This window comes from Solanum verrucosum, unplaced genomic scaffold, assembly GCF_900185275.1.
Source record: "Solanum verrucosum unplaced genomic scaffold, falcon-dt-bn FXZP01000254.1, whole genome shotgun sequence".
Taxonomy (NCBI): domain Eukaryota; kingdom Viridiplantae; phylum Streptophyta; class Magnoliopsida; order Solanales; family Solanaceae; genus Solanum; species Solanum verrucosum.
In genome coordinates, this window is record NW_026019983.1 from 28,943 (window position 1) to 50,218 (window position 21,276).

At 36.9% G+C, this 21,276-nt stretch overlaps 2 protein-coding genes across 3 annotated transcripts; both read left to right on the forward strand.

Moving 5' to 3' along the window:
• The first annotated feature begins 10,693 nt into the window (after positions 1-10,693).
• On the forward strand, positions 10,694-16,270 carry LOC125817844 (DNA topoisomerase 3-alpha-like). Its single transcript, XM_049497355.1, has 8 exons — positions 10,694-10,999; positions 14,794-14,972; positions 15,074-15,146; positions 15,382-15,504; positions 15,597-15,718; positions 15,798-15,870; positions 15,965-16,081; positions 16,235-16,270. Exons 1-8 carry the CDS (start codon positions 10,694-10,696, stop codon positions 16,268-16,270), a joined length of 1,029 nt encoding a protein of 342 aa, XP_049353312.1.
• A 1,125-nt stretch (positions 16,271-17,395) lies between these two features.
• Positions 17,396-21,084, forward strand: LOC125817937 (cyclin-dependent kinase G-2-like). 2 transcript variants are annotated; one of them, XM_049497441.1, is made up of 6 exons: positions 17,396-19,517; positions 19,676-19,811; positions 19,911-19,999; positions 20,193-20,310; positions 20,399-20,505; positions 20,592-21,084. In XM_049497441.1, exons 1-6 carry the CDS (start codon positions 17,677-17,679, stop codon positions 20,689-20,691), a joined length of 2,391 nt encoding a protein of 796 aa, XP_049353398.1. In that variant the 5' UTR covers positions 17,396-17,676; the 3' UTR covers positions 20,692-21,084. The 2 variants fall into 2 exon arrangements, with proteins under 2 accessions (XP_049353398.1, XP_049353399.1); XM_049497442.1 differs by lacking the exons at positions 20,399-20,505; positions 20,592-21,084 and adding an exon at positions 20,083-20,105 and having other exon boundaries at positions 17,497-19,517; positions 20,193-20,289.
• Positions 21,085-21,276: the final 192 nt, after the last annotated feature.

Sequence of the window (21,276 nt, forward strand, 5' to 3'; positions counted from 1 at the left end):
GCTTTTTTAAAAAAAATTCAAAAAATATAATAGTAAAGAAGCGACTCAGTCCGTCGCTAAAAGAGACGCAGTCCGTCGCTTTTTTAAAAACGACGCAGTCCGTCGCTTTTTGAAAACCGTCAAGCTAAAAAGTGACGGAAGTGACTGCGTCGCTTTTCCGTCAATTTTGACCAAAAAAGCGACGCAGTCCATCGCTTTTGGCCGTCTTTTTTTGACAATTTTTTAGTAGTGAGTCTTAGTTCAAAAAATTTCTAGGGTGTTACGCATAATTTTTTTCAGAAGTTTATTTTAATCCTAAGTTGATCAACATTTTGGCATATTTGAGTCTTATAATATTGATTTTTCTCAATAACGTATCGATATGTGACATTCTTAATGGAATAAGTTCTTTTTTTAGATTAAATGAAATAGAGTAGATTTGACTTATATGGCGATAGTTCATTAATTTGCTTATGGCTTCTTGTAAAAATGGATGCCCTTGGAAGAGAATGAAAAAAGAAGGGAAACAAGGAATATCTACGTACAAATATTACCATTTTAAGCTCAATTAAGCAATTTTAAAACAAGTATAAGAACATGTGTTGAATTGCATTTTTGAGATGTTTTTACATTAGAATAATTTTTAAGCAGTTTTATAGTATTTGAGTAAAATAAAAAAGTGTTTATAAACACTTATTTTTAAGCTTAAATATAAAAAATAAATCAAAAACCATAAGTTAAAATTGTTAACTTATGACTTTTGGCTTATAAGTCAAAATTCAAAGTCAATTTAGACGTATTCTAAATCAAGTAAACACATTAAATATACAATATTTGCCCATTTTGTTTCAATCCATCAAGAGTCCAAATCAAATTATCAATCAATTGTATCATTAATATCATTATATTCTGTCAACAACAACAATATTCAATTCATCATATCATTTCACAGTGCAAACACAAGCATGCACACCATAAGGGATGTCTTAATCAATGACTCATAAGGGACAAATTCATATTCACATACGGACATCAATGATTTTAAAACTCAATAGTTTTAACTTATATAATCATACTTAGATTCAGAGCTATCAATATAGGTCGTTCAAGTTCATCCAGGATAGTTCACACATGCTTTGAAATTTGACATATCAAAATGACTAGCTCATATTTTTAGTAGACAAAAAAACATCAAGCCCAATCCATTATTATGTGGGTTGTGGGACACGTCGGTCCAACCCACTTTTTTATAATTTTTTATATTTAAATTCTAATTTTGAAATATTAAAATAAATATCTACAAGATAATATTACACGATATTATTATGCAATGATATTTGGGTACAATTCAACAAGAAATGATTTTCATGATCTTAAATATCTATTAAATTAAATAACTTTTTGACATGATAGCACTCGAACCAAATAGAAATATTAATAAGAAAACTAAATAGTTAATTTAGTAATAATATAACTAGACAGAGAGAAATATAAACTTGTAATATCAATATATTATGATTTAAGTAGACTTTAAGTTTGAATTCCTGTTGTTATTTACTTATTTTTAGTATTCTACTTTATTTTTATGGTGGATGTGATAATAGAGCTACGATCTAGTATTTTCAAGAAATTTCCTTTCAATACCCGATGCTCACATATATTCGCGTCACGCCATTTATATGCTATCCCCACACAACCATGCATGTATAATATAATATTTGTATAAAGTTTCTATTAAGGTTAGACTCTTAATTTATCTAAAATTAAGTGCGCTTTTACATCTCATAATCACATCTCCATGTTCAAACATATCTAAAAATCAACTTTAGTAAAAAAAAATATTCAACAATATCAAACGAATTTAATCAACCATTTTTTATAATTTAATTTGATATCTAGGTTAAAATCAACAAAAATCAATCCTAAAAAGTAATGACTCAAGCTCTATAGTCAAGCCTCCAAATTAATTTCTTAATCGGATTACCCATTATATAAGAATTTCAAATATATGCTTAGACTCCTAATCCCAGTTCAAATCGACATTCAAAACTCCAATAAATATTTTCTTAAACATAGACAAATTTTCAAATTTCACATAAATTTTATATTTAAGGCAAATCTAATGGTAGTCAATACATATAATCACAGTTGAGTTTAGATTGTTAATCTCAACTCAAATTATAAATTTCCCAACAAAAATCATGCTAACTCGAACTTAGAATCTCAAAAATGATATTGGAATGAAATAGACTGTGAAACTCAACATTTTATAGCAAGTTTTCTCTCCGCGATCGAAATAAGAGGCCATGCGATCACAAAGAGCAATCAAACATAAACCCTACACAAATACGACAAGAGGCTCGCAACCAAAATGACAAAAAAATGACCCTTGCATCATCACAACACTAACCTTCCGATCCCGCGAGGGTCTACATCTAGAAAATTAAAATAAAATCCTACACAATTAAATTGAGTGTTTTCGTTAGTCTCAAGATCCACTCGAGCCCCTCAGATCCTAACCTAAACCCTTAAACAAGTGCCAAATGGTTATACTAACCTGTACACAATCTTGAATTCTAAAATGAGATGCTAAAGTGTAAACATTACAAGTTGAGTTACTACAAAACATATATATGTAGGGATGACAATGGGGCGGGGGTGGGGGCGGAGCGGGTTGAGCTTAACCCGCAATTTTTTTAATCCGTCCCTCCCTACATAACAACTTTTTTTATTCTCAACCGCCCCACATAGACTTACCCAACATTAATTTTTTTAAGTATTTTCTTTTTCTAGTTAAGTTTGATACTAAGAATAAAATTTATAAACATAAACTCATACATTTCATTAAGTTGTATTAATTTAATAGAATAGTGACTTAAAATTTTATTTTTTAGAGGTCAATTGAGAAACATGTAAGAGATTGTATTAATTTTTATTGAACAATTTTCATTACTATCTTGAATATTTTAGTAGCTTTAAAGAAATTATCTTAATAAATAACGCTCTATCACTTTTATAACATGTAAAAAGTTAAAATTAAGTTTGAACCCACATAAAATCACATATACCCACAACCCGTCCCGCCCCGTATTAGTTTTAAAAAAAAACAACTTCAACCCACCCCGCATCCCACCCATTTCGCAAAACCTTAAATCCGCCCCGCATAGCCTTAAATCCACCCCGCCCCATTGCCATCTCTATATACTATACATCTCAATGTTAGCCCCAGATGACTGATTGATTTTGATAAATGATCCTTAAATAAAATAATTCTTCACGGGAGAAGCATTACAAAAATGATAGCATAATGATAAAAAAGGAAATAAATCATAGCAAATAAAAAATATTTGGAGAATCAATCTGGGATTAATCAAGACAACCAAAGATCACACACTCCAGACAGACAAGTAAATCACGAAGATAGATGGATACAATCAAAAAAGAAATTTATCTTATTCAAAAGAAATATACAAGCCAATATTAGGGGAAGAAAATCATCTAGTGAAGATGTACGAGAAAGGAAGCACCACGCCAGAAGAAGAAATTTGCAATAAGATCTAATCAAATATGGAATGAAATTATTGCACACATGAACATATCTGACACGCATACGGTACTACAATCATCCTCAATCAAGGAATTATTACAAATCCTTCATTGAAAAATGTATCCTTATATTTTCTTTACAAGAGCAAAGAGCTAGACTATATAAATTAGCTTTAGAATAAGGAGAAATTTACGCACTTCACTTAAGCTGATGTACTATATATCTTTTATAAAACACTTACTACAATTGTAAAAAAAATGAGAGAAGAAATAGCTCGAGTTATACAAGTAGAGGTTGTGTCTAGAAAGCAATGTTTGTAAGAAGTCAAGAATCAAAATTGTTGTACCATCCGTCTACAAAGAGCTCTTAAGGGAACCCTTAAACCCCCAAGAGAACTAGACTAGGCACCACATGGGTGATCTGAACTAATATGAAATTTCTTGTTATCTTTACTTATGTTTGATATTTTGTTATTATATGTTACAACAATCTATAGGCAAATCAACTTTCCCAGTCGACTAAAGAATAGTTTTTTTTTAATTCACGTCCCCTTTAATTTTCAGTCAAGAGAGCACCCAATGACATGGCCGAGTCATTAATAAGATGGTTTGAAAACTATGATGTCTCGTGTTCAATTTTGCTAGTTATTTTTTTTATATGTGAAAGAGTTTAGACTATAATTAAGGAAACTAACTAGCTATAAGAGGAACTAAATATACACTTAACTAATGTGATATATACAAAGAATCAGAATATCTTTATCATATATTCTAACACGCCCCCTCAGTCGAAGCGGGAGGTCGTCGAATGCTAAGACTGTCCCGAAAATCCTCAAATAACACCAACGGAAGACCCTTGGTGAATATGTCTGCAATCTGATAACGCGAGGGGACATGTAACACTCGAACTTGGCCGCGAGCCACCTTTTCTCGTACAAAATGTATATCCATTTCAATATGCTTAGTGCGTTGATGTTGAACAAGATTACCGGCAAGATATATGGCACTCACATTGTCACAATACACCAATGTATCTGTTGGATAGGACAATGAAGTTCCAAAAGCAAATTTCGTAACCAACATGACTCAGAAACCACATTGGCAACCCCTCGATATTCAGCCTCTGCACTAGAACGGGATAAAGTAGCATGGCGTTTAGCGGACCAAGAGATCAAGTTATCACCCAGAAAGACACAGTAACCCGACGTTGAACGTCGTGTGTCTAGGCATCCACCCCAATCAACATCAATGTATGAAATAAGAGTGGATGTGGATGGAGAAAATAGGTGAAGACCAAATTCCATTGCACCTTGTATGTAGCGCAAAATGCGCTTAAGTGCGTGCATGTGTTCCTCACTCGGGTCATGCATGAATAAGCATACATGTTGCACTGCATACGTAATATCGGGTCTTGTGAACGTAAGGTACTGAAGTGCTCCAGCAAGACTTCTATAAAGAGACGGATCCTCAAACGGTTTGCTCGTAGTAGTACCGTGCTTCGGTTTTGTATCAATCGGAGTGGGAGAAGCCTCGCATGATGACATGCCAACTCGTTCAATGATCTCAGTAACATATCTCTTTTCTGATAAAAATAAACCACCTTCATGACGAGTGACTATAATGCCTATAAAATAACTCAAATTGCCCAAGTCCTTCATAGCAAATTCCGAGCTCAGAAGGGAGATGATAGACTGATGGAGCTTATCCGATGAAGTAGTCAAAATGATATCATCGACATACAGTAAAAGATAAGCCATAGAAGTACCTCGACGATAAATGAACAACGAATGATCCGAAGTACTTTGAGAAAACCCAAGAGTACGGACATAGTCAGCAAACCTCTTAAATCAAGCCCTTGGAGCCCGTTTGAGCCCATAGAGAGATTTCTTCAGCAAACACATATGATTAGGGAGAGTAGGATCCCGGTACCCCAAAGGTTGATACATGTAAACAGTCTCCTTGAGTTCCCCAAGTAAGAAGGCATTTTTTATGTCAAGCTAATGAATCTGTCAAGCCTTATAGAGAGCCAAACTGAGAACCGTGCGAATAGTCACCGGTTTGACGACCAGACTAAGCGTCTCACCACAATCCATGCCAACATGTTGAGTTTTACCATTACCTACAAGATGGTCTTTATGCCTCTCTAATGAACCATCAGATCTTTCTTTATGAGCAAAAATCCACATAGACATAATTACATTAACATTTGGAGGACGAGGAACCAACTCCCAAGTCTTATTTTCAATAAGAGCATTATATTCATCATCCATAGCCAATTTCCAATTCAGGTCATGAAGAGCAGACACAGGGTTACGAGGGAGGGATGATTTAAATGTTGATGTAAGAAGGCTGAAAGACTTTTTAGGCTTTGAAATCCCGTGTTGACTTCTAGTAACTGGACCCGTGGGCAGACGTGGGGGAGCGATTGGAGTGGGGCGAGGAAGAGAGTTGGATAAGAGAGTGGAAGGAGTAGATGGGCTCGGTGTAGTTGACTGGGGAAGGCCGTGTTGCACGCTGGGCACAACGGAATCACTCGCTAGGCTAGGTGAGGTGGGTGCGAGTGCATTATGAACAGATGCAACTTGTGGATTAGGAGAGGTAGTGAAATGATGGACCAGGTAGGGAGATGACCCATCATCTAGAAACCTATAAGTGTGAGTTTGAGGAGTATGAGACTTTGCATAGGGAAACTGTGTCTCATCAAATATTACGTGACGGCTAATGATGATTTTTCTAGATGACAAATCAAAGCATTTATACTCACGATGATTTGACGGATACCCCAAAAAAACACAAGGAGTTGACCGGGGTTGGAGTTTGTTTATGGTAGTAGATGGAATAAGAGGATAACATAAACACCCAAACACCCGAAGATGAGAATAAGACGGATCTTTTTGATAAAGGATGTGAAGAGGAGATTGATAATTTAATAGCTTATGAGGAAGGATATTGAGAAGGTAAGTCGCCATTTTCAACGCATGATGCCAAAAGGAAGGAGGAAGGGAAGCATGGGCCAATAAGGTATGAACAATGTTGTTGATTGTACGAATTTGTCTTTCAGCTGTCCCATTTTGAGGGGGTGTATGAGGACGTGAAAGATGAAATGAAAGACCATTTGCTTTACAAAAATCCCAAAATGGGCCATTATAAAATTCTGTGGCATTATCACATTGTATATTCTTTATGTCCCGCTTAAATTGGGTTCGAATAAATTTCTTTAAACTCAAAAATGTGGAAAACGTTTGTGATTTGTGCGATAAAGGAAAAGTCCACAAATTTTTTGAATAAGCATCTACAAACAAGACATAATATCGATGACCCGATGAACTCAAAACAGGGGACGTCCAAAAATCACTATGGATAATATCAAAAGGCATAACAGTGCGAGAATTTGAAGGATAAAAGGGCAACTTAACATGTTTTCCAAGAGGGCAAGAATGACAATTACGAGTGTCTTTAATTTGATTACATTTAATCAATTTATTCTTCCTAAGAGAGTTCAAAACAGGTGTTCCCGGGTGACCCAGACGATCATGCCAAAGGGATGGTGCCAAAGCAGCAAAAGTAGATGGAGAAGTGGTTGGAGTAGTGATGGGATACAGCTTGCCCCGACTTTCACACCTCATTACCGGTCTCCCCGTCCAAAAATCCTTCACAGAAAACCCACACGGATCAAATTCAACAGAAACAGAGTTATCAGTTGTAAATTTTCTAACTGACACCAAATTTTTAACAAGGTGAGGGGCATGAAGAACATTGTTTAATTATAATGGAGGACACAACGAAGATAATTTAGTGTGACCATAACCATGAATTGGAATTGATTGACCATTTCCAACTATTATACTACGTTTATTGCTCATATTAAAATAAGACGTGAGGTTACCTTGGGCGGATGTCATATGAGAAGTGACACCGGTATCCATGTACCAATTCACATTCGAAGAAGTGATTCCAAGAGTATGCATTGCAGCTTCAATGTCGGTTGGAGATGGAGCTGCCGTGTAGGCCTGCTGCGGTCTGGGAACAAGTATACCAGGATGTTGTTTCGACTACTGTCCATAATTGGGCCTTGTCCATGAGTTTGACGGATATGGACAAGGAGGTATAGCCCAGGGAGCCCACGGTACCATCCAAGGCCACGACTGACTTCCAGCCCATGGAGAATTGGGTGGCGGATGCTGACCTGCTGGCTATTTTCCGCCACCGCGGCTATTGCCGCCTCCCATTTGACCACCACCTCCAGCCTTACCCCCATCGCTGCTACCACCTTTGTTGCCTCCACGACCACCATTGTTGTTGTGATTATTGTTGCGGTATTGGTTCCTCTTCCCACCATTAGTATTGCGGTGTGAAGAGGAATGATCAACAATATCAAATGATATTTTCAAGAATATGTTTAATTAGAACATCAATCCTTATGAAATTTGACCATTTAAAGAATTTTTTTTAGGAAATCATTAATTTTTTAATAAAATGCTAAGATTAATTAGCAGCAGTACATGTTGCAAATATTTGTAATAACAGACAGTTTTAAATAAGTAAATATTAGTCCGTGTATTCATCAAAGGAATTGTCTCATACTCCATAATCGGTTCCATCTGTTACGACAAAAAATCTCAATTTTTGTCAACACTTGAAGACCCACATTATATTTTATAGGCAACCAAGGAAATTTCAAAAATGTTGTAACCAAAAGTTAATATCGACAAATTAGCTACTTAGGTAATTTATATAGTCGATATATTAAATTTAGAAATTGCATCTCAATTTTTTTAAAACTAAACTTAAAGTTGTATGAAAGTACTATAAATTTCATACAAATAAAATAACAATAGGTAATCTAAGACCTTCCAAGCACAACAAATAGACTATACATATTTCAACCTATAATCCTTAAAATAATTCAAATAGCAGTTTAAAGTTATCTTTACAATTCCTCTAGCAACTCATTACTCTATAGCTCTACAATGTCAAAAACTATCAATCAAACAAAGTACCATATCTTCAAAATAAAATGAAAGTCTCGTGCTAGAACTTTTAGAGGTCACTTTTTCAAAGTTCTTAGCTAATCTAATAATTGTTCAAGAATACTTGGAATCTTTTTATACAATTCCTACTTTATTTTTGTACTCTGCTCCAATATCCTTTTCTGACTCCTAGAGACACAAGGAACATAATTACATTTAAAGGTTTTGTAAAATGATAACACATACGATATTATTTTTAATAGTATAATAATATTCCTACTTTATTACTTCCTTTGCTTCATTTTATATAACAGTATTTGACAGAGCATATAATTTAGAACTGTACAATTTAATAATCTATGTCTTAACGTCATATAAATTGAGACCTTATATTCATATATTTGATTGATCACCAAATTCAAAATTTGAACAGTTAACGAAGTTGAAGTAATTGTATCACATCGAAATGGAAAATGTCGAACTTGTTCCTTTTTCCAAAATGTCACAAATATTAATTTGAAACCAAGTACGTATATATTCCTTTTTCCAAAATGTCACAAGAGCCATTTTTCAAAATTCAAAAAGAATCCTAGAGCAAATGAAATTACAACTAGAGCCGTCAAAATGGGCTTACCCCATGGGGCCAGCCCAACCCTACCTATTATTGGGGTAGGGTTGGGATATGATTTTTCAAGCCCATTTAAAACTAAGGCTTATAAGCCCGACCCATATAAGCCCTTGGCCCTTGAGGCTTGATCGAGGCTGGGCCGGGGTCGGCCCATGGGCCAAAACTTTTTATTTAAGAGTAATTTCCAATAATCTCACTAGTATATAATCTAATTATTTGAATACACGCTATGTTGTAATATTATAAATCTTCGTACCCAGATAGTATCTCAAAATATATGGACTCAAAATTGAGTTAATTTGTTCTAGATACACTTTATCCAAGTTAATTTGCATGTATCTAGGATACATATACAAATCTCATGCCCTCGCCTCCCTCCTATCTTGCTTGTCACTCTCTTATCTCACTCACATATCCAGTATACGAGATACATGCTAATTGCACTAGATTTTTGTTAGTGTTATTGAAACAACATCATTGTTTGTCATATTTGATTTGAAAATCTTCTCATTTTTTTGATGTTCTAGAATTATAAGTTTGAAAAGAAAAGAAAAAATTAAAAATAAAAACAGAATGGCTAGCCCGCCCTAGCCCTCGGCCCTTCTAGGGTTGGGTTGGGTTGAGCATTTTCAGACCCTACCAAATGAAGGGCCGGCCCGCCCTAGCCCTTCAAATTCCTTGGCCCTCGAGGCTTGGGCCCGGTGGGGCTGGGCCGACCCTTTTTGACAGCTCTAATTACAACTATAAACCTATGTTGCTCCTCCAAAAATATTGTATTTTGGAAAATTTGTTATGATTGCGGTAATATTTTTAGTTTGGCGAGTCCAACCACCTGAAATATAACATTTTATTCATCATTATATTTCCAGTATGTTGTTAGCTATTTCTTCATTGTTCTTGTTAGTTTGATCAAATAAAGTACTAAATGATTAAAAAGCATTAGAAAAAGAAGAAGGAAATAACTATCCCATTTAACTTTCAATATCAACACTAATACCCCATATAAGTTTTCAATATCATATAACACTAAGATAAAAGCATACCTAAAGTTGAATCACCCAGTTGAGACGATGAAAGAAAGGAAAACATAGCATTCGAAAGTCTGAAAAAAAATAAATATCATGCCAAAGAAATAGGTTAAGTATGAAAAAACATCTATGAATTCAGCTATTAAATTGAAAAAAATAAATGAAGAGAATCAAGAAGAAATTGCTACCACCATTAGTGTGAAGAAAGTAGTCTCTATTTTAATTAAATAAATAATAAAAACAAGAGTGACTCGTGTAGCAAGAAGTATAAATATATGAAGTTAAATGACTGATTTACCCTTGATTGTCCTCATCACATTTCTATATAGTAGAAATATGTATATATATATATATATATTATTTTTTTACATAAATGATTAGGTTAAGGGGGTAAATGGTAAGAGAATAGGGTGCAAATAAATTTTTAAAAAGTACTGAATACAAAATGCTTTGGATGCAGTGTGCACGGCTCTAAGGCGGGAAATTATTTTAAGCAGCGACGATAGAAGAGAAGGGCATTCCAAAAACCGTTTTGTCGGAAAATGGTCGGAGGCGGAGGGCGGGTGGTAAGGGTACTAAATGTGGCTGAAAAGCCGTCGGTGGCCAAGGCAGTGTCGGGGATACTATCGAAGAACCAACCGGGTGGCATGAGAGTAAGAGACGGACGTTCCAGGTACAACAAAATCTTTGAGTTCAACTACACCATTCGGAACCAGCCTTGCCAGATGCTGTTCACATCCGTCACAGGCCATCTCATGGAGCTTGAGTTTGACGAGCGTTACCGGAAATGGCACTCGTGTGACCCGCTCGACCTCTATAATGCGCCTGTTCGGAAGTTTGTCCCTGAGGTACCTCTTTATCCTATTTACCTTTTAAGTTTATCTCCTGCCGAATATTTGTTTACTGGTAATTTGGTTACTTGTTGAATAAGATATTGAACTTCATGTATGCGTGAGAATCCAATCCAATTGCTAATGTTGATTGCAAACTGAGGTTTTTCAATGTAAATGATTCAATTTGCAGAATATGGTAAAGTTGATCTGAACTTAATCAATTTCTGAAAGGTCATTTGCTTTGATGTATTGCTGAAGTCACGCCTGTATTAAAACTGCATCAATTATGTCCCATTGATGTATTATTTTATATCAAAATTTAACCTGGAAAATGGAAAGCAAAATTCAAAATTTGATAAAACTCTTCCTTTAGCTCTGATACCATGTGAAAAACAAGAATAGAAAAGGTAGGATTTGTTTTTTATGTAAGAGACTTCAGCCACATATGACATGGAGAGTTGTAGTTTCCTACTTCAAAATGAGATATGGCAATAGAAGAGTGTAAAGTCCTATTGTAAGCAAATTCAATTAAAGGCATATGTTCCTTCCAAGAAGCATACTTCCTTTTACCCATAAACTTTAACATATTTGCCCGAAGTCCTATTGACCACCTAGGTTTGAGGGTGACCTGGGTTGGAAAATAACAAATCCAAAATAACTAAGAAATTACATGCAATGCTCAACAAATTAATAAGCAACACGTGTAGCATCATCACTCTTGTGGAAAGGATTAAAGTGTGTCATCTTTAAGAATCTATTAACCACAATACAAATACATTCTCTACCTCTACCAGTCCTTGGTAATTGAAACACAATATCCGTAAAAATGTCAAGCCATGCCAATAAGAATTTGTTGGAGGTCCTAGCACTCCCATGGATAGATTTTGTCTCCGTCGTGAAACAAATTCAGTTGCAATGCTCACCGTTGAATTTGGACTTGGCTTCAAAATAGGTATAGAATAGCATAATCAGAGGGAGTAAAAAGATTGCAAAGAAGAAGCCCTAGATTTTTTTTGCAAGAATTGAATGCATTAAATAAGTTCTTTTTTCATTGGATCAATGTTTTTTGCTTTGGACAAATGGCTACTCAGGATTGGAAATCACTCACATATAGTATGCTGATGATACACTCGTTCTATGTGGTGCTGCGGATCACAATTGAGGCATATTAGGATAATTCTGTTATTACTTGAAATGATCTTTGGCTTAAAGACAAACCTGAGTAAAAGCTCTATCTTTGCGGTTAATGAAGTGCATAACATACATGATTTGGGATAATACGCTGGGTTTCCAACTTGGAGAACTACCCACAAAATATCTTTGTATGCCATTGGGTGCTAGGTACAAGTCTAAACCGGTGTGGAGAAAATGGAAGAATGTTGTGAAAAGAAATTGGCTATATGGAAAAGGCAATACCTATCTCTTGGGGGCAGGGTAGTTCATATAACAGGGTTCTTGACTCCCTCCCTACATTCCTTATGTCATTGTTCCTAATGCCAGCTAGTGTGAGAATGAATTCGGACAGGGTCAGATGGAATTTTTTATGGGGTGACAACAGAGAAATGAGGGCTTTTCACTTGGTTTAATGGGATAAGGTGACAATATAGATAAAAGAAGATGTGGGCTTGGTATCAAGTACTTGAATTTGCATAACAATAGCTTATAAATGAAGTGGTTGTGGAGATTAAAAAGAAAAAGAGGGGGGGGGGGGGGGACCTATGGAGAAGAGTTGTTTCAGATAATTATGGAGCACAATCTTCTTGGTTCTCTAGCCCAGTAAATTCTTCCCATGGTTTTTTGTCCATGGAAGCATATATCTAGCTTGTGGCCTTTTTTTTGTTGTTGTTGTGATGAAGTAAGGTTTTGTATAGCTGGCATCAAGAAGATGCAAAGTTACAAAAGATATGTTAGCTCCAACAACAATAGGCCTTAAAGCATAGGGAGCTAATCAAAAACAAAAGAGGGTTTTGTTGTTACACAAGGATAAAGGTTGGTAATGGAAGAGATACAAGGTTCTGGCTAGATGAATGGATAGGGCATACTCCACCAATGTCTTAGTTTCTGGACCTCTATGCCTTCACCTTAAATACTGGTAGTTGGTTTCAGATTTCTTGATTGGAAGTAACGGGTGTCTTGATTTTCTTAGAAATTGTTTCAATGGGATATTCCTAGAATTGATACACTTTTGAATGATTTGGAGAGGGTGGTCTTGAATGATGAGGTCTCTGATACACTCAAATGGACTCGAAGAGAGTTTCCTCTGTGAACTCTTGTTATAAGATTCTCAACAGTGAGGGGGTCAACACTACTAGCTGGCTTTGGAGACGAATATGGAAGTCAAAAGCCCCTATAAGGTTAGTTGTTTCATGTGGTTAACCACACTTGATGCTTGCCTCACACAAAACAACCTTTAGACTTTAGAGGAGAGGTGTATTAATTTGTAGCCGATGTTTCATGCGCAACAGTGATGAGGAAAGTACCAACCACCTTTTTCAACAATGTCCAATTGCAAGACAGACCTGATTGTTGGTTTTAAACCTATTCATAGTCTATTTTATCATTCTGTTTACAATGAAGGATCTACTGTTGAGCCGGGGGGTTTGGGGGATGTGCAAATCAGTGAAGATGGTGGAATATAGTGCCAACTCGTATATGTTGGGTAATATGGAAGGAAAGACTAGCAAGCTTTTTTGGAACTTTGAAATAGACTTGGGAATTTCTCCATCAGAATGATAATGTCCAGCCACCTATCCTCCTAAAACCTGATATGTATACCATTTCATCCTGCCAACTTAGTGTTTTGAAAGAACTCATCTTTAAGCTTGCATATACTCTTCCATAGGCCTACACCATGAGGGGATCTGGACAGCTTGGAGCACCAATGATTTTAGACTCCATGTTTTGCCTTGATTACTTACTTCCATAGACTTTGATCCACTTGAGTGTACCTCCATAACCATTTCATGAGTAAGCATTTGTTGTGAAGAGCTAAATCTTTTATGCCCGATTCTCCCAATTGTTTTGGCAGTTTGCATAGGATGTCAGGTTTCTTACTCTTCCTTCTCCAATCCAAAACTTTATTGGCAATTAGAGCAGCGTCTGTGATCTGCCTGTCCTTAATGAAAGCATTTTGATGATTGGAAACAGGTTTGCCCATTACACCCTTGAGCCTTTGTGTGAGTACTTTCTGCAATCTTGTAAACACTCCCAGTTAGACTAATTGGCCTATAAAAGATTACAATCTTTTCGGCTTTTAAAGCTTCCAAAAGTACATCCAACTATCTATACTATATATTCTTTACACTAAAAGTTCAAATAAGATAGTGAAAAACTCCTAATCTTTCACTTTCTGCTCGTCAAGTATTCATCTAGCTTGTCTCTCCAAATATACACAATGGCGTAACCTTCCAAATGTGCTTCCCCCTCCTCCTAAACAAAAGTTCTAGACACAAATTACATACCGCCAGTATAAAACGCTTCAAGATAACCAATTTTTTTTTCTTTTTTGTATTCCTGTCAAATATTGTTATACTTGTGTTTTCCCTTTTTGTGTTTTGTAAAGTGAACTTGGGCCGGGGTCTATTGGAAACCGCCTCTCTACCTTCACAAGGTAGGGGAAAGGCTGCGTACACACCACCCTCCCCGGAACCCAGATGTGGGATTACACTGGTATGTTGTTGTTTTGTAAAGTGAAAACCAAATACAATTTTTCTCTTTTGGTATATCAAAACATTGCTGTGATTGAAATTGAGACATCATTTGTAAAAGCATATGAAAATATGGCCTAAAATATTTCTGGTAATTTGTAGGATAAGTTGGATATCAAAAGGACACTGGAGGCAGAAGCCAGAAGTTGTCAGTGGATTATATTGTGGCTCGATTGTGATAGAGAAGGAGAAAACATTGCATTTGAAGTGTTGGATGTATGTAGACAAGCGAATCATAACCTTAATGTGTGGAGAGCTCGGTTCTCTGCCTTAATTGACAGGTTCTGCCAGCTAGTTGACATCTTCTGTTCCATACTAAGTTTTTATGTACCATTTATGAATTGTCATTGTACTTCCTGAAAAATACTTTTGAGATCACCAGGGAAATTCACCAATCAGTGCAGACCCTTGTTCAGCCAAATCAGTTATTTTCTGATGCTGTAGATGTTCGGCAAGTGAGTTCCGTTGCTCAAGTCATTCTTATTTTAAGATAGTGAAAAACTTCTTTAGATCTGAGACAGCCAAGTAAAGTTTGACCTTCATGTTCCTGTAGCAATTAAACTCCAGTAACATTCTTAAATAATAAAAAAAGTACTAACCATTATATTTTGATAGGTGGAGCCTTTTGGTCAAGTATGATAGAATGGCCTGATTTGGTTCCTTGCTGCATTTTGCTATTTGAATTTGCAGGAGATAGATCTTCGTATTGGAGCTTCTTTCACAAGATTTCAGACAATGCTTCTGAGAGGTGCATTTGTCCTTGATTTTGCTACAGATGATAGAAATCTTGTCTTAAGCTATGGTCCCTGCCAGGTAACTAATATATTGCATTTTCAAAAAGTGAATTTTATTTTACAGTCTGAGGTGTATAAGTTTGCATCGTACTCCATATGTTTTTGCTGCAGTTCCCTACACTTGGCTTTGTTGTGGAGCGGTATTGGGAGATACAAGCACATGAACCTGAAGAATTTTGGACAATCAACTGTACTCACAACTCGGATGAAGGCACTGCTACCTTTAACTGGATGTAATGTTGCACTTGGTTCCATCATGAAATTATTTCTGAAATAGAAGGTCAAGGTACCTATAATGGTTTGACTTGGCAGGCGTGGTCATCTGTTTGATTACACATGTGGAGTAACGATTTATGAGATGTGCATCCAGGAACCCATTGCAACAGTGAGCTCCAAAAAGCCAATTCTCATAGCTAAGCCTAATTATAGAGTAGAAATTTGAGGCTGCAAAACTCACTTAATTATGTTGTTTTGGAAAGGTTACCAAGGTCAAACAACAGGAGAAACTCAAATACCCCCCTCATCCTTTAAGTACAATTGAGCTTGAAAAGCGTGCATCCAGATACTTCCATATGAGTTCTGAGCAGACAATGAAGGTTAGTATTGCTCAAAAGTTTTTCATTGGAATGTCTCTTTTCCTTATGTTTATTTATTTTTAGTTTCCTTGTCATGAAAATATTGCAAGTTTTCCCTTTTCTTTTATTTTCCTCTTTGTTTCTTTGTAAAATTGAACTCTACTATTAATTTAGGTAAACTATGGTATAAAGTTTACATGGATCATGTGAGAAATATAGGAGAAAAATATTATTGAATTGTGTATCTACATTATTACACAGAGTCCCTTTTTATAGACATTATAATACAATCCTTTACCAAGTAGGATACTACATACAATTCCTATTCCTATTCTAAGTAGGATTGTATATACCTATACCCATTCTAACACTCCCCCTCAAGCTGGTGCATACAAATCATATGTACCTAGCTTGTTACAAATGTAATTAATACGAGGAACGCTGAGGGACTTGGAGAAGATATCTGCAAGTTGATCACTTGACTTCACAAATTTTGTAATAATATCTCCTGAGAGTATCTTTTCTATGACAAAGTGACAATCAATCTCAATGTGCTTAGTCCTCTCATGAAACACAGGATTTGATGCGCGATTATCACACACAAGTTCCATCTGACCGATTTCTCCAAACTTTAGTTCTCTTAGCAACTATTTGACCCATACTAGCTCACAAGTTGCTACAACCGCTGCTCGATATTCAGCTTTGGCACTAGATCGAGCAACCACACTCTGTTTCTTACTCTTCCACGATACCAAATTATCTCCTACGGAAACAATATCTGGATGTAGAACGTCTATCAAAGGGTGATCCTGCCCAATCAACGTCTGTATATCCAGTGATATGGTCACAGCCTTGATCCTCGAAGAGTAGTCCTTTATTCGGAGCTGACTTTATATATCGCAAAATACGAACAACTGCATCCCAATGACTATCACAAGGGGAAGTCTTAAACCGACTTACGATACTCACAGGAAAAGTGATGCCAGGTCTAGTCATTGTGAGATAATTCAACTTTTCAACCAACCATCTATACCTTTAAGGACTACTGAGTGGCTCCCTCTATCTTGGAAGGAGTTTAACATTTGAATCCATAAGAGTGTCAATGGGTCTACATCACATCATTTCTGTCTCTTCAAGAATATCTAAGGCATACTTGCATTGAGAAATAGCAATACTTGATCTAGATTGAGCAACCTCAATACCAAGAAAATACTTTAGTCTGTCGAGGTCTTTAGTCTGGAAATGTTGAAATAGATTTTGCTTCAAATTAGTGATACCATCTTGATCATTACCGGTGACTACAATATCATCAACGTAAACAACCAACTAAATACACTAAAGTATTCAATTCCTAGGGGTTTCGCTTCTTCGCTGTCTCTATCTGTCGTGTCTTAGAATTTTTCAAGCTATTCGATAAAAAGGGAAAAAAAATTGGGGAAAAAAATTTCAATTGATTTTTATATATTTTGATTAGTTTTTACCAGATTTGCTATTGAGTTTTCAAATAACTCGATTTTTCATCGAGCTAGGGTTTGTTGGGTTTGCTGATTTTATTTGTGAAATTAGGGTTAGGGTTTATAGGTGAATTTAGGGTTTTCTTTGATACAGACGTTTACATGGCTGCTGGAAGACATGGTGGTTACAGGGATAATGAATTTAGGGGGCGTGAAGCTGAGTTTGAGGTTTCACGGAGGGAGCTTGGTTACTCCAAGGGGGATTACGAAAGAATTAGGTCTGAGGATCGGGATTTTGATAGGGATCGAGTTCATGACAGGAGTGGTCGAGATAGGGGTAGGTTGAGACAGAAGGATGTAAAGGAAAGGGATTTGACAAATGGGAGTTTTAGGTCCATGTCAAGCAGGAGTGATTCTGGTAGTAGTGATGGTGATGGTGGTGGAGAGAGGAGAAGTGGTGGGCTTGGTGTCAGAGCTGTTGACCGAGAGCCTATAAAAGAAAGGGATATGATAAATGGCAGTTATAGGTCCGGGTCAAGCAGGAGTGATTCTGGTAGTAGTGATGGTGATGGTGGTGGAATGAGGAGAAGTGGGCTTAGGGTCAGGGCTGTTGACCGAGAGCCTGGGGAATTGTCTAGCGAGAGTGGGTCTGATGGGGCTATTGAGTCAGACCAGAGGACCAAGAATGCCGCCAATGGGAATCAGTCTTCTGTACAGAGCAAGAAACGAAAATTCTCTCCAATTATATGGGATAGGGAAGATAAGGAAGTGAATAGAATGTCAAAGAGTAGAAATTCACCAGCAGCTGCTAAGCTACCTCCTCCGCCTCCATTGCCAAAGTCATCTGGCCAGTTGGCTAATTTCCCCCCTGAAAGGGTTGAGCAGGTCTCTCTGTTGAACACTAATAATGTTCACAGTATGGAGCCATCCCCAAGTAATACAAATACAGCACTTGGTTTACTTATGGATGCATCTCATGAATCTCCAGTTGACATATGTTCTCCACCTGTTGATGAGGAGCAATTGCCCAGTCAGGAAACCAGGAAAGTAGAAGATGAGGAATATGTGCCCGTGCCGACTATAAGATCATCTCGATGGGCAACTGATGCTGACTCTCCAGCTGATGAAGGTGAGATTTCAGGTGATGATACGCCCCTATTGAAAAAGCGACGAGCAGTTTCCCAGTCAGCTGAAATGGGTGGACGCAGGAAATCACTAACTCCAGAATATGAGGAGCTCAAGAGAGAAGGCTCCGGAGGAAATAGAACGAGGTCTTCAGACTCTGATGAACATATTAGGTCTTGCAGCAGAGAGAGTTACCAGGGCAATGAATTAGATAAGAATGACTCGATGGATGTGGATAAGGACCGCAATTATGATGGGACTAGTGTTAGCTCAGATACAGAATCTGAAGATGAACATGATTCTCGTGGTACACCGGAGGCTGTGCTTCCTCCACAAAGGAGCGTAAACATGCTGCAGGGGTGTAGAAGCGTCGATGAATTTGAGCGGCTTAACAGGATAGATGAAGGCACTTATGGGGTTGTTTACAGAGCTAAAGATAAGAAGACAGGAGAAATTGTTGCACTAAAGAAGGTTAAGATGGAGAAGGAACGAGAAGGATTTCCCCTGACATCTCTCAGGGAGATTAACATTCTTCTTTCTCTTCATCACCCCTCAATTGTAGATGTCAAAGAAGTAGTTGTAGGAAGCAGTCTTGACAGTATTTTTATGGTGATGGAGTACATGGAACATGATCTGAAGGCATTAATGGAGACAATGAAAAAACCATTTACCCAAAGTGAAGTCAAATGTCTTATGCTCCAGCTTTTGCATGGTGTCAAGTATCTTCATGATAATTGGGTCCTTCACCGAGATTTGAAGACTTCAAATTTGCTTCTAAACAACCAAGGTGAGTTGAAGATTTGTGACTTTGGTTTAGCTCGTCAATATGGGAGCCCCTTGAAACCATACACTCATTTGGTGGTTACTTTGTGGTACAGGTGAGTTTCATTTTTTATTCTTCATTAATCTGAAAAGATTTAAGTAGATACTCATACTTCTATTGCCGTGTGTCTGTATGTAGATGAAGGTTTCTATTGAGTTCTTGCCTAGCTGGCTTCTATTTAGCCAGTGATTGATTAGTTTTTTATGCATACAGGGCGCCAGAACTTCTGTTGGGAGCCAAGCAATATTCTACTGCAATTGACATGTGGTCACTTGGTTGTATCATGGCCGAGATGCTATGCAAAGAACCACTCTTCAATGGGAAATCAGAAGTTGATCAAATTGACAAGGTATCTTTCTAGCTGCTGATGGAGAATTACTTGATTTTTGATGACATTTACCATGAGTTTGAAGTCTTCTTAATATACTTCTGTGGTTTTTCTTACCAGATATTCAGAATTCTTGGCACCCCTAATGAGACGATTTGGCCAGGGTTTTCCAAGCTTCCTGGGGTGAAGGTCAACTTTGTAAAGCATCAGTAAGTATTATCTTCTTCTATATTCTATTGCTTCTCTTGTCGGCCAGAGATTCATGTTTTTATTTTTGCCGCTGTTTTCCCAGGCTTCCAGCTTTGGGTGATTCTGGTTTGGCTTTCTGGCCTCCTCTGATGACAATCTATGGTGGAGAAATATTTTCATGTTTCTACTAACCATTTGATTTGTTTGTAACAGGTTTAATAATTTAAGAAATAAATTTCAAAGCCCTACAACATCCTTCATGGGAAAACCAGATCTATCAGAGTCTGGCCTTGACCTGTTGAATAAGCTTCTGACTTATGATCCTGCAAAGGTGATGGCAATAACATTTGGGAACTTCTAAATTTTTTTTATGTTGTTTTTACCTCTTTTGATATTGATGTTTATATGACATATTGCAGAGACTATCTGCCGATGCTGCGTTGAACCATGAGTGGTTTCGTGAAGTTCCTCTCCCCAAGTCTAAAGAATTCATGCCTACTTTCCCTGCACAGCATGCACAAGATAGGTAAATCTCCTTTCAGTGCTAATTTTCATATGGCAGTTCGGTTAGTTCCTTGGACTGTTATTTGATGTTCTTTGTGTTGTTTTTAGGCGTGTGCGAAGAGTAATGAAGAGTCCAGATCCTCTTGAGGAGCAGCGAAGAAAGGAACTGAAGCAAGGGGTGTTGGGAACTGGTGGATTGTTTGGCTAAGATAAGTGAATAGTGCTCAGTAACTGTTTGAGTTTTGCTTTCTCTTATACTAATGGGTTGATGTGGTTGAGGTTAGAGCCATGCACTTAAAGGAAGTTGCAAAAATTGTTTGCTAGACGATCAGTTCAGCTGTTTTTTAGCAGGCTTATCTGACAATTAGATCAAGAAACAATTCTTTTGGCTATGCGTTATCAGATCTGTTGCAGGTTGACCTACTGGGCTCTGGTGCCTTGTCAAAATCTCTGGAACTGCTTGCATGGCAGGGGTGGCATAGTGAGCTTACCTGTTAAGGAACAGTTTCAATTGAAACTCGTGTATGTAGCATATTTCCCATTGGCAGTGTAAACAATGATCTTGAAATTGATTTTGTTAAACATATGGATTGGTTTCGTACTTCTAGTATGTCGATTTTAATTTTCATATTCTGTTTGCAAGAGATGGTGGTGTAAAGCTGATGGGGAATTCTTAGCTTTTTCATTGATGAAGAATTTCAATGAAACTATTGCACATAAGAAGGTAATTATTGGACCTGAATACATGGATAGTAATCAAGGATGACATATATGCTTTCCCGTCAACATCGAA

What these genes read in the sequence shown, in the direction of transcription:
- LOC125817844 (XM_049497355.1), top strand. Translation starts at nt 10,694, where the DNA reads ATGGTCGGAGGCGGAGGGCGGGTGGTAAGGGTACTAAATGTGGCTGAA. An exon ending in TTCGGAAGTTTGTCCCTGAG is followed by an intron (nt 11,000 to 14,793) that starts GTACCTCTTTAT and finishes GGTAATTTGTAG; the next exon opens with GATAAGTTGGATATCAAAAG. An exon ending in TTCTCTGCCTTAATTGACAG is followed by an intron (nt 14,973 to 15,073) that starts GTTCTGCCAGCT and finishes TGAGATCACCAG; the next exon opens with GGAAATTCACCAATCAGTGC.
- LOC125817937 (XM_049497441.1), top strand. Translation starts at nt 17,677, where the DNA reads ATGGCTGCTGGAAGACATGGTGGTTACAGGGATAATGAATTTAGGGGG. An exon ending in AAGTTGATCAAATTGACAAG is followed by an intron (nt 19,812 to 19,910) that starts GTATCTTTCTAG and finishes TTTTCTTACCAG; the next exon opens with ATATTCAGAATTCTTGGCAC. An exon ending in GTCAACTTTGTAAAGCATCA is followed by an intron (nt 20,000 to 20,192) that starts GTAAGTATTATC and finishes TGTTTGTAACAG; the next exon opens with GTTTAATAATTTAAGAAATA.